The 13,698-nt window shown below is 39.6% G+C and overlaps 1 protein-coding gene across 2 annotated transcripts; it reads right to left on the reverse strand.

The window, feature by feature from the left end:
- Positions 1–1,548: 1,548 nt before the first annotated feature.
- On the reverse strand, positions 1,549–11,998 carry LOC148084987 (protein mono-ADP-ribosyltransferase PARP12-like). 2 transcript variants are annotated; one of them, XM_087787994.1, is made up of 12 exons: positions 11,512–11,998; positions 8,856–8,991; positions 8,142–8,667; positions 7,866–7,916; positions 7,661–7,787; positions 7,416–7,581; positions 7,031–7,151; positions 6,861–6,957; positions 6,727–6,805; positions 6,244–6,377; positions 5,669–5,805; positions 1,549–2,137 (listed from the first exon to the last, which is right to left on the reverse strand). In XM_087787994.1, exons 1-12 carry the CDS (start codon positions 11,787–11,789, stop codon positions 2,040–2,042), a joined length of 1,950 nt encoding a protein of 649 aa, XP_087644120.1. In that variant the 5' UTR covers positions 11,790–11,998; the 3' UTR covers positions 1,549–2,039. The 2 variants fall into 2 exon arrangements, with proteins under 2 accessions (XP_087644120.1, XP_087644119.1); XM_087787993.1 differs by lacking the exon at positions 1,549–2,137 and adding an exon at positions 3,237–5,599.
- Positions 11,999–13,698: the final 1,700 nt, after the last annotated feature.

Consider the following 13,698-nt stretch of genomic DNA (forward strand, 5'->3'; position numbering starts at 1 on the left):
TTAACAACAAATGGAAAAATGGCAAAACTCTGTGAATAATAATTATGTATTTTTAATGATGAAGGTTTTATCCATCATATGAATAAATGTGGAAACGATATACTGTACTGTATTCTTTTCTTTTCTTTTTAATCATGGTTTGAACGTTGTGGTCATTTAAATACATTGTAAAGACATGTGGACTTTAAACCGTATTAAAATAAAACATTTGCAAACCTCTGTAAATAATAACTATAAATGATTAAAGATGAAGGTTTTATCTATCATATGGATAAATTAAGAAATATATATAAATAAAATATATAGATAGATCTATATATATATATATATATAAACACACACACTCGTGTATATATATGTACATAGATCTATATATATATATACACTCACACTCGTGTAGATGTGTATATATATATATATATATATATATACACTCACACTCGTGTAGATGTGTATATATATATATATATATATATATATATATATACACACACACATTCGTGTAGATATACATTGATCTATAGATAGATAGATAGATCTATATATATAAATATATATACACACACACTCGTGTAGATATATATATATCGATCTATCTATATATATCTATAGATCTGTCTGTCAGTCTGTATAAACACACCTTTAAAGGGAAATTGGATGACATTTTAGCGGCTCTTAAAATGTTTACTGTTTTGGATGCTTAGTGTTTCTAGTTAGTCCACCTTGTCTTTGTGTTGTATGTCTATGCTACTGCCTGTCTTGGCCAGGACACTCTTGTAAAATAGATTTGTATCTCAATTAAATAAAGGTTAAATTAAAAACACATCTACTATTAAACTTTCTCACATCTGTTATGTGTTACTTACATCCTTATTTATATATAATGTTTTAGATATTTTATCAGTCACTTTAGCATGATGTGAGTCTTTGGTATGTGTGAAAAAATGTTACATTAATTTACATTTTTCTCTTTGAAGGTAAAAGGTCTAAAATCAACTTCTTTCCTGGAAGAGTGGCAGTTACCTTTCGGAAAGGTCCACTTGGATATCTGCGACAGGATCCAACTGATGCGGCCAAAGCCATAAAGAGAAACCCATCTCTACAGGACAAGTCTTTGCCCATTAAAGAAGGACTTGTGAGAGAAAAAGCCCTCGTTGTGGTCCGCCAAAGCGGAGGCGATGCTTCTGACAAGACAGAGGTGTTTGGAGAATATGTGTTGCAGTTTTGCAAGTACAAGGGCAAGTCTTTTCGCTGGCTTCTTGAAAATGATGTTGGCTACACCCTTTTATCTGATCAAGAACAAAATGAAGGAGGAGGATGCAGGTGTGTTTGTTGCCGAGGGCCCAAGCAAGGACAGTTGCTAGATCACACAGTTTACATAACAGTGAATTCCTTGTACATATTACTTACTGACATTTCTACTCTAGTTGCCACAATGACATGTCCAGCCCCAGAGGAGATGCAAACGTTAAAGGGTGAATTATTAAATTAAATGAAGTTGTTTTTTCTCAGTTACATCGACACTGTCATGTTTATTTTTCTCTTTTATTACCTACAGAGGAGACAAAGGAGACAGAGGCACCAACGAAGAAAACCATTCCCATTCCCAAGGAGCTGATGTTTCTGTTACCAGAAGGAATTTCCGAAGCTGAAGCTTCCACCCCTCTACCAGGTGGGCATATTATCCATTTCTCACATTAATAAGCATAGCTATCTTTTTAAAGTCATAATCAGAATAGTATATTTCATTCTTAATAAGTAATGTTGTTGTTGTATTTCAGAAAGTTCATCATTAATTGAAACAGGTCACTTGATTTACCTGTTGCTCATGCTCACACTATTCAGAAACCAGTTCACCAACTCCGGCACACAAGGCCGTTGAACAGACAGCAACCAGCCAAAGCCCTCTGAAAGGTATGTTGGACATATTATCATCACATTTTTTATCATCAAATTTTATGATAACTAATCTGTCGTTATGTTTGTCCAGGTCAGCCATTGCCACCTGTTAGACCACGTCCTCATCCAAAGCCTCTTGGTTACACCCAGGACATTGGCCCCTGGACCTGTTCACACCAGCAGAAAGTCTGGATGAAAACAGAGCTGGAAGTCCTGGTTCTCTGGCCTGGGTCGACACCTGTCAGCAAAATAGTGTTGATCATTGAAGTGTATTATTAAATTATTAAATTAAATTCTCCTGAATCCTGAAATAAAAAAATAATCAATCTTTTAAAAACCTTTCACAATGGGATTCATTTAAATGGAAAGAAACATATAAAAATGTGTGGTTTTATGCTTTTAACATTAAACAGTTGAGCCCCGAGAGGCATAAGGTGACGTAAAATATTACTTTTAATACTTAATACTTAACAACGTGATTAATTTAACTAGAAATAAAAAAAAGATGTGTGCATCAGCGAGGAATCGAACCGGGGTCTTTATTCCTCCAACATTAATGAAATACTTCAACAGTTGGCCACCAGGTGTTAAGATGGAGAATTCTGATTGGCTGTTAGTATTTGGCATTCTGATTGGCTGTTTGTCTGTTCCAGGTATCCACGTCTGGCCTCCGCGGGAAAACCAGCAATTGTTGCGCTTTCATTGAACCTGCAGCTTCACTTTGACGTAACTGATGTGATGTTTCTGTGACTCTCTAGAGAAGAACCTGGAGCGATCGAACGCGCATTATTTTGTTTGATATATTTAAAAAAAAAAAAAAAGCTTATAATTCTATATAGTTTTTCTGAATTGCGTAAAATGACTGTCGCACGTTTTGCTCTTTTTATTCTCGATTCATATGAACTTTGCCGTGCGTTCACTGGGAAAGGCGGGAGCTCAGATTGGCTGCTGTGCATGTCAATCAAATTGTCAACCAATCGGCGCAATGACCATTTTATTGACATGCACAGCAGCCAATCTGAGCTCTCTTTACTTTTTTCTTTTATCACATTTTATTAAATCACGCGATCTACTCGCAACAGCTTCGCGATCGACCGCTAGATCGCGATCGACGTATTGTGCACCCCTGATCTAAGCTTTTGTTATTGGAGCTGTCATCAAAGTGGTCGTCATATTACAAACACTGGCATTATAACTGCGTCCACAAATGGCCTATCATATCTTCTACTGTACAGTTAATAATCACATTCAATAAACGACTGCTACTGCTTTGTACCACCTAATCGACCACTTCTGCTATTATAGGTTAGGTAGAACTTTATTGATCCCTCAATCAATTATTGATTTATTAATTTATTGATTGAAGATGCTGCTAGACATTACAAGGACACCAACAATGATCATCATTGCAGCTACTCTTGTTAACAACACTTACTTTATTTATTCAGTCACATGAGAGACATTGTCTCTCCAGTGTCTACCAGGTCTGCTCTTCAGTTTACCTGAGCACCTCAGGTTCAGAAGACCTTCTGACCAGACGCCCGGGCCACCTTAACAAGTCTTGATTGGTTTTTAGGGGGGATTAGTTGCTGTGACTTCTCTGGTTCTCCTGCACACCTTTTGGTGACTGCAGGTGGGAGTTAATATATAATGGGACCAATATGTGAAAATGACATCTGCCTTTTGCTCAGGATGGACATTTGCTGATAATTGATAACGCTAACAATGCTAACTGAATATTACATTGAATACTGATTGGAAATTGCTGAACTTTAATTATATTTTCTAATATTAATGTTATATTTTTTCAACCACTTTTAGAATTGCACAGTTGTCAGGACCTGACAATGAAGGCTTTGATCATTTTTGATAGGTTTGGATGCCATTATGATTGTAAAGTGAAAGTCTTTCTCCTCTGTTGTCTGGTGACCAAACTTTCCTATCTTTAATCCACCAGATTTGCGCAGCAACCGTAAATGTTTGGACCCACCTTTAGTCCTGGTCTACTCTTCTTCAGCAACAGCTAGTAGCTGCATCAACTGTTTGGAGAGACTCATTTTACATTTATCTTGGATCGAAAATGTCAAAAAAAAGGTGTGATGATCACCATCGTGTTTCTAAAAAGAAAAATCTCGTGGAACATGCTTACCAAGTGGATGTAACATAAATTACTAACACATGGTAAAGTTGAATGTTTCTTTAATTTTCTATTATTTTTTTTAAAAATAAATCAGGAAATAGCAACTCAAAACTTCAAACGTGAGTAAGCTGTAAAAATTTGTTTTTTGAAGGTTATTTGAGGGAAAACTTGAGCAGAAAATATCAACCTTCTGGCTTAGGGACACAGAGAGTGGAATTCCAGTCTGATTGTACCACTAATGCTGCCCTAAAATCGTATCAGTCAAGGTTATAATACATATGTAGGTCATTCCTCCTGTACCATGACTCCACAGATACAAACACTTAAATTATTTGTATTTTTGCAGGCTTTTCCCTGATTTTCTGGGACTCCTGTGTTTGTCCTAGCGTCTTGCCCTTTAAAAGTATATATTTTAGCTGTATATTGTTTTTGATAGTTAAAGCGCTTTGTGACCCTGGTCTAGAAAGGCTTTAGAAATAACCATTACTTACTTACAATTCACTTTGACTTCACTTATATTGTGTTAGCACAACACTGGCAATGGAGGAGTGAAGACTATTATTACATCAAAATGGACTCTGCTCTCGTAACGTCTTTTTTCGCAGAGATTTCAACATTAGAGACTTGTGAGGTCAGGGGAGTTGGATTTTCATATTAGTTGCCCTTTAAAAGCTTTTTTATGATACTGAACGCAACAATTTTGGTGGTACTTTTTACCGCTTTTATATAAACATAAAGACTAATGTATTTTTTATCCCAACGACATATGCCTGGGATACATGTTGCAGCTGATTGGCTATACAGTGTCATTTCATTTTAAAATGAAATAAAGGATTTCTTTTTATTACTTAAAGGTTTTTGTGTGGTACAAAGTGACCTGAAGTGGTTCAGTTGGGTTTTGGTTAAATCATAAAAATAAGGACTTTGGGCTTTGTGACCGCCTGCTCACAAACTATTACATCTTGGCAGGTTGTCGTCATTTGCAAACAGCCAATTAATGACTTTAATTACTTACTTATTTTTCTTATCTCGGTCAACTTTTGATCAGAAATTTTGAAAAGTTCAAAATGAACACACAAAAGTAAAAATAGTAGGCTTAGGAGATAACACAAGGACTTTTTTGGCTACTAGTTGTAATATTTGCAGGGGTTGGTGGCACTACAGGCCTAGGCGGAGGTGATGTTGCAACATTTGTGCCAGCTTGGTGAAATGGATTGCTGTACAGTAAGGCACTTTGTTGGGTCCCAGTTGTTGTCATTGCAGGTGTTGGTGGCACTACAGGTCTGAGCTGAGGTGATGTGGCACCTTTTGTGTACTGTATCAGGTACTCTGGGTAGATTTGGTGCTTCTCAAAGATGACAAAGATGGAGGGATTAAAGGGATTATCTACACAGCTGTCATAGAAATCCACATTACTGCCCAATTTGGCAGGTGGTCGGCGATAGTCAGGCAGTCCTCTTGTGTAGTCCCCGACCAAAACACGTGACAGAAACATAGACCGAGCAACAGAGACACCGGTATAGCTGTCCGAGTACTTGGCATCTCTCGCAAAATAACTACCTGGAAGGTAAATAAAAGATTATTATCCTGCCAGGTGAGGATTCAACTCTGGAAGGTTGTTGGACCAACCTTGACCATAAGCAGTTCCGTGAGTCCCACAGATTCTCCAGTCAAAGTTGTGATGACAGATGGCATCCACGTGTTTGGTGTCAGTTCCATGAAACAAGCGTTTCTCCCCACTCCTTTCCTTCATCCGGTTCTTCTGCCTGAATAAAAGGACCTCAATTTCATCGGTTCTTTAAACTGCATGTTTGTGACTTGTCTTTTACAGGAGTTGGTCAAGTCTATTTCCACATATAATTGTTGTCTTTAGGTAGGTTAAGTATATGATCAATCACCCCCGTTTTTCTGGAATCACTGGATTACACACTTTATTTACAAGGAGGTCAGTATGTTGGTCATTAGATAACCAACTCTCTTGGTAAATCTATGTTGACCAAGTCTATTATGTACACAGCGATGTGTATCTAATTTTTACCAGGTTTCCATTCTAAAAGACTACAAATTATCATCAATATCCTGTTTGTTTTTTTTCAATATTTTGCAGACTTCAATTTGTTTGCTGAATAATGAATTATAGTATTAAACACGTCATTGCACAAGGGTTCATGTTTATTTCAAGCTTAATGAAATGATGGAAGTACCAGTTAAAGACGTCCCAAAGTTCTTTGTTCTGGATCCTCTCAATTTTGTTGATAACAAAAACAAAATTGATCGTTTTTCCAAAATGAGCTTCAACCTCTCTATATTCTTTTGATGTTGCTGAAAGAGGGATCATCTGAAAAACATAAAGTCAAGACAGATTTGCTTACAATGTTTTTTGACACAATTCAGGATTTTCATCGAGCTCAACTTTTTTATTTTTTTTATTTTACAATCACTGGTTCAAAGATCTGGTGAGCCACAACCAGTATGATTTATAATAAAAGGCATTTATCCAGAAAATCTTCTCCCACTTATTCTCTTTAAGAGGGTTTTGGGGGCTGCGATCACTGCTAGTTGGGAAATGTTGGCCAGAGAAGTGGGAAAAGATAATTGTGTGCAACAGTATCTGGCTCTTTGTAATGATAATGATATATTTTTTTGCTTCACAGTTTAGGAATAAAGAACGAAAGGTTCTGAAGTACCTTGTAGCCTTGTTCTCGGATCTCTGTATTGTCCCAGTGGGTCGGTACTGCAGAGAATTGGGGTTGACCGGTGGGTCTCCTGTGTAGACAGAAATGTCAAAGATGTAATGTATTTTTGTTGACAGATTACTCACCTTGCTTTCTTCTCTTTGACATCCTCCTCTGATAAAAAACAGGGCCTTCTACGCACCATTTTTTTTGTTCCATATTGTACGTTTGCCTGGATCATGTCTGGAATTTTAGGATAGAAAATCTTCGATTAATAGGTAAGCTTGTCAGGGTATATTTTGGATGTTGAGTTCACCTTGAAAGCTGAGGGAGTAGGACTGTGAATAGGCAGTAAACTGGACCGAAGCTGTGTTGTCCTCCAAAAACTTCTCCTCAAGTTGAGTGCTGTTGACGTCTGCTGGGCCCTTTCCACCACCCTGTTATCATATTCAGTTCAAGTCTTCGAGCTACCTACTCTTGACCGTTTGAACTGAATAACACTCTTGCAAGACATTGTTCCTAAATTACTGTGGCTATCGTCCACTACTGCTTCTCAGTCACAAGGACCTTAGGAAGTGTCCGACAGAAAAAGAATGCAGAAACAAGTGACTCAAAAGAGTTTTCTCCAGAGGGCAGCGTACATCTCCATAAGGCCATCCTAAGTAGCTATTTTAAAATTGTGCATGGAGGCTTACACTTACAGCAGAAGCATACTGGTGCCACAGGCCACTCTCATCCTCCCAGTACCAGAGCCACTCCGTGGTGAGAATGTAGTTCTTCTCTGCAACAGAGTTAAGAGTCGAAAGTCTTCTGACTTTGTGGTCCCCGCTAGTCATTGTGTCAAAATCCACAATTGGACTGCTGCTGCTGCAAAATGAGCAAGACATTCACAACAGATCTGGAAACTGCTAGACTGAGCAGGGAGATAATATGATTACAAACTTACCTGCTTGTCTTTTTGGGGTCACAATAGTCACTTTCAATTAGCACGTTATTAGGCAGAGGGGTCCACTGGTTCCCCTCCTGGATCTGCCACCTGTACGGCATCTTGTCATGAGCCTTGAAGCAGTTATCTACCAGTACAGCGGGTAAACGTACAACAATAAGACATCTGCAAAAGCTATTACCACAGTCCAGAAACATCTCCTTACCCTCGTGGATACATCTTCCTTTTACAAAGAACATGCAGATCTCCGTTTTGTCTTCAAGAAAGAAGAGAAAACAGATGTGTTACAGTTTCCCTGGAGAACTACCTGCTATGTTCCGGTACACACTACAAGACAGTAATTTCAATTCTTAATTACTTAACCTGTTCCTTTGGTCATAATCCATATAAGTCATGAGGTAAGAGCAGTTCTATAAAGTCATAATAATATAACCTTTATTCGATCATAAAACTTGATTTAAGCAGACTTTTCACACTTTACCTCTTCCTGGACCAGCTCTGTTGCTCCTTCCATCCTGGTTGCCTCGATGGCGACCTCCTCCACGTCTTGCTCTTGATTTCTCATTAGTCCTTCCAGTCTTACTCTCGGAACTCTCGCTCCTCGCTTCATTTGCAGCTGCAGAGTCACCGCTGTCACTTTCATTTTGTTGCTCTCCGAAGGAGAGCCAGGAGCCCAGGGGACCTACTGGGTCACTGATAGATTCAGTTTGGTTCCCCCTGCGGCCATTTCTTCCTCTGAACCCTTTTGGATTGCTCCCCCGGCTTTGCCTGTCATCATTCTTAAGAATTTCTTTGTTTGCATACGTTGACTTTAGAGAAGCAAAAAGACTGTTATGTACTCCTCTTTTGCGTAGGCATTTCTCTGGCTGGGGAGCTCTGAAGGCATGCACCCGAAAGCACTCACAGTTGTTGGTTAGGAACTTCTGACAGATGTGCATTCTCTCACAGGCATCGCCACTCCCACAATTGCCAAACTCTCCATCTCCATTGTTGTAATCATGGCAGATCTGGATTCAAGGAAATGCTTTTTCAGGTGTCAATACTTGAATAAGGGTAGATTATCAAGGGCGTTACAACGTCATAACAAGAAGGTGGCAGGTTTGTTTACGCTTGAGTCAACATGCATTCTAACTGTGAAGAGTTTATGTTTTAAACATGAATGAGCTCTGCAAGAGAAGCAGCGCTTTTGGCTCACCTGGGGCAGCAGTGATGGGTCATTCTGCAACAGAATTGTGCACAATTCCTGCATTTCCAGGATCTCTAGCTGATGTCTTTGCAGCACTTCCTTGTTGTGGGGTGTTCCTAGCTGGTGAGAAAACGTGCACTTGCCCCTGTAAAAAACATAACTCATCACAAACTCTATTTTCTTTTTTTCCCCAATTCAAAATACCTTCTCATGAGAAGGTATTTTGGAATTTTTTACAAACCTATTCAGAGTTATGTATTTAAAATAAACGTTTTGTTACTGATAGATTATCAGAATAAGAATATGGTTCAGAAAACTTTAAATGCCGGTGTTGTAAATATTTGTTGGAATTTCCTCAACTGACACAGGAATTATATCTGCTTCTGAGCCTTCTTCACGATGAGACTTATGTTCATCTCCCACTTCAGATCTCCACTGAAGGAGGCACCTAGCTCATGGATTTACTCTACAATGTCAAACGTGAAGCCAATGATGATGAGAGGGTTTGGGGTGGCTGTAACTTTCCCAAAGTCCACTATCATCTCCATTGTCTTCTGAGCATTCAGCTGCAGGTTGTTCTCACTGCTCCCGGTCACTAGTCGATCACCTCTAATCTGTAGATGGATTCCTCTGCGTCTGCTCCAAGTCTGATAAGAGTGGTGTCATCCGCTTACTTGAGGAGCTTGACAGTGGGATGACTTGAGGTGCAGTTGTTGGTGTACAGGGCGAATAGCAGGGTTAGAGAACACAGCCTACCAGTGCTCATGGTTCGAGAGTTTGTGAGATGTTTCCGCAGGTTAACTTGCAGCTTTCTGACTATGAGGAAGTCAACAATTCATCTAATGAGACAGTTGGGCACGTCAAGCTGTAAGAGCGTAACCATCTGAGCAGCTGGAATCCAGAGATATACTCTAGTGCCGTGTGGAATCTTTTTACACAACCAGGTTTCAGTAAAGCAAAGCGCAGAAGATGACCTGAAGTCCCTGTTCCTCGTCAACAAAGCTGGAGGTCATCAATCTCGTTTACTAATGTCCGCACATTAGAGTAAAAATTTCCCAGGCACCAAAGTCTGAAAGCCACAGTGCCAAAGCCTCACCAGTGCGCCTGCTCGCTTTCCCCTCTTTGTTGCTCGACTTTGCTTTACAAAAAACAGAATTGAGCACATTTCTGACGAGAACTGTAAGACAATGCTACTATAGTAGTCGGAACTTGTATGAATTAACTTTAGGAGGAGAAAAATGGAACCAACCACCAAGGCGCCATCTTGAACTTTAATTTTACTCAAAAAATGCTGTCTGTGTAGTACAGGTAGTACTCTGACATAAAATCAACATTCATATTGAAATTATTAGTAGTGTCACTCAATTCTTTGATTTCTCATTGGTTGGAAATGTAAACATTTACTAGCCGTAACTGATCTGGCAACTAAATTTGCATGCCGTAAAGAGGGACCTGATTTAATGTTGAATGGTCAAAAGCGAGAAATATTTTGAGCAAAAGGAGGAATGACGATTACATTTGTATTGCAAACTGTGCCACTGTGATGTGGACAGAATGAGTCTTCTAAAGCATATACCTGACGTTCCTTGTAAATAAATGAAAAAATGTGGATGTGGCCAGAAAATGGCAGATAGTAAAGTATTTGGTGAGTACAGAATTATCATATTTAGTTTGTTGTGTATGATATGTAATTAAAATCATATCCTTTATTTTTCTTATTGCAACATTTCGATTTTATCTATTATTGTTATGAAATAAATATAGGTTAAGGCTTACAGATTTTAAAGGATACAGATTTTTTCTTTTCTGCAACTGTCTTGTGTTGTTAACATTAAGTAAGTAAGTAAGTAATTTTTATTTATATAGTGCTTTTCCAGACCAGGGTCACAAAGCACTTAAACAATCAAAACAATATTCAATAAAGTATAAATTTTAAAGATCAAGATAAAACTGATAACACAACATGAGTTCCAGAAAATCAAGGAAAAGCCTGAACAAATAGAAACGTCTTAAGATGTTTCTTAAAGGAGTCAGTAGACTCCATCAAACACACAGAGAGAGAGGAGGATCGTTCTAAAGCTTAGGAGCAACAGCCTGAAAAGAGTTCTCTCCTCTGGTCCTGAACCGTGTGCGTGGAACCATCAGAAGATTCTGATCCACAGACCTCAGAGCCCGAGTGTAAGGCTGGATCAGATCAGTGATGTGAGGTCTGACCATGAATAGCTCTGAAAGTAAGAACCAGAATTTTAAAGTTGATCCTGAAAGAAACTGGAAGCCAGTGAAGAGTTTTAAGGATCGTAGAAATGTGAGTTCTTCTACTTGAGCGGGTATATATGCTTGTCACAAACAAGAATGTGTACACTTGCATTTATTTATTTTTCCCCTCACTTTATACCAGTGTCCTCCTTTTTTGGTGTTGTGGAAATGGCCACCCTAGCAAATCGACCTGGATGGCATTTTCCACCTTAAAATAAAACCTAGCAAACACTGCTATACCACCGCACGTTTGGCTACCAAACGGATTAAGCAAATGTTTTAGTTTAAAACCCTAACCATTTAACTAATATTGTAATATAGCTCATAACTTAAGAATGGTATAACATATGTCAATTTGTACTAATTGTTTACAGTTTTGTCATTGTAAAAATAAAAAAAACAGTTTTACCTGCGACTGAAGTGACAGGCTCCACTGAAGAGGAAGTGTTTGCACAGGTGAAGACTCCCACACGAGCCCGGACACTCTTTGACCCTACAGAGCCTCAGGGTGGTTCGGGCCACCACCTTTGCCAGTGGACCCGAGTGTTGTCGACAAAACTTGTTGTCATTGCTGAGGATGACTAGTTTCAGACTCGTCTCGTCGCCAGAAGAGATGTTACAGATGAGATCTTCGTAGCTGACCGCTCCTTGGTTGGCGCAGATGAACTTCACTACTTCGGCCTCCATGGTTGATTCCTTCCTTCCGCGTCCTCTTTTCCCGGGAAGACTGCGATGTTTCTTCACCCCTTGGTTGATAAATATGAGACTTTTCTAATATTTATACTCGGACAACAACTTCTACTCTAGTTGTTATTCAGCCATCTTATATCCCACAAGCTCACGCGAGATCTCAGCAGTTTACCAGAGTTGTCAGATTGAACCGTGTGACCACAGTGACACCCTTTGGTTGAACTATAGGACAAAGATAAGAGCTCTGACGCAAGTTTTTCGTTTCGGATGAAAGGAAAGTGAAACTTGGATTGAAGTGCTGCAACGCCGTAAAGATTCCACATGAGGGCGCAAGAGCGCCACTATTCGCTGTACAAATCTTTTTGCATTTAAAGGCAGCCATGTACGTCAACTAAACAAAAGTACTGTTGTATTGTGACTACCTTTCCCTTGGTATTACAAGGGCTACTACGACGTAAATATACCTAACAAGTATTACTAGCATTGTTGGATTCATTATTGGAGCTCCCATTAAAATTATTGCTAAAATATCGACTCTCAAGACTAATAGACTAGACCGAGGTGGGCTAGTCTATGACCACAGAATACCGTTAGTAAAAACTAAAATGGCAGTAGCTTGATGTTTGTTCTGAGTTGGGCGTTACTTTAATAAACTTTCTTTTATTTAATTTTCTGTGTTGTTTGTTTGTGTTTTCACTGTCAGTCAATAACATGCACAGGTCACTTGTAATACTTCTGTGAGATCGTATGTGTTAGTAGTTGTCTGTCTACTGTGCAGAAATGTCGTTATGTACAGTACAATTGACAGCAGGTCAGTATAATTGACTGCCTCTTACTTAAACTAATATACTCCACTAGCATTACCAGTACACCACTACGTTTACCGTACTGCCTCCTCCAGCTTCACTTTTCCATCTCCAGAGTCTTACGGATACCTTACTACAGTTGAGAAATTGTGAAAAAAGTAATAGCAGGTACTGAATGTAAAAAGACATTTTGGGTGGGGAGGTGTTCAAGACAGAAAAATGCAATATACTGCATATTTCATATTCATATTGCATGTTTATTCATATTGCATGTAGTATTGCATGTTTCAAATATCAGCTCCACACAACCGTTTCCCAGTATCACCTCACTTCAGGTACGCGATGTACTTCATAGGATTCGTCCAGGGAAGGGTGCTGTTCCTGACAAGGTGTCTGCTCGGCTGCTAAACACCTGCGCGGCTGAACCAGCTGATCCACTCCAGCATGTCTTCAACCTCAGTCTACAGCTGGGGAAAGTACCAAGCCTGTGGAAGACTTCCTGTATCGTTACAGTCCCGAAAAAGATCCGGGCGAGCGAGCTGAACGATTACAGACCGGTTGCACTGACTTCACTGCTGATGAAGACACTGGAGCAGCTGGTCCTCAAACATCTCAGGCCACAAGTCCAGCATGCACAAGACCCCCTGCAGTTTGTCTACTGGCCCGCAGTTGGTGCAGAAGATGCCATCCTTCATCTCCTGCATCGGACCTACTCCCACCTGGATAAAGGAAGCGGTTCAGGGAGGATCCTGTTCCTGGACTTTTCTAGTGCCTTTAACACTATCCAGCCCACTCTGCTGCAGGAAAAAACTGACATGCATGTAGCCCATGGCCTGGTCTCTTGGATCTCGGACTATCTCAATGATCGACCACAGTATGTCAGGCTGAAGGACATCACGTCTTACACTGTGGTGTTCAGTAAAGGAGAACCTCTGAGGACAGTACTTGCCCCTCTACTCTTCACCATATACACAGTCTGTTACTTCATACATGTGGAAGTGCATGGACGATGACACAGTTACCAGAACCATCTCAATTTGGGCCAACTAGAAGCCATGGCTCGGAAAGCAGCCTTGAAAGCTGGAGACAAGATGGGTCTG

This window comes from Callionymus lyra, chromosome 3 (assembly GCF_982586985.1).
Source record: "Callionymus lyra chromosome 3, fCalLyr1.hap1.1, whole genome shotgun sequence".
NCBI classification, from domain to species: domain Eukaryota; kingdom Metazoa; phylum Chordata; class Actinopteri; order Syngnathiformes; family Callionymidae; genus Callionymus; species Callionymus lyra.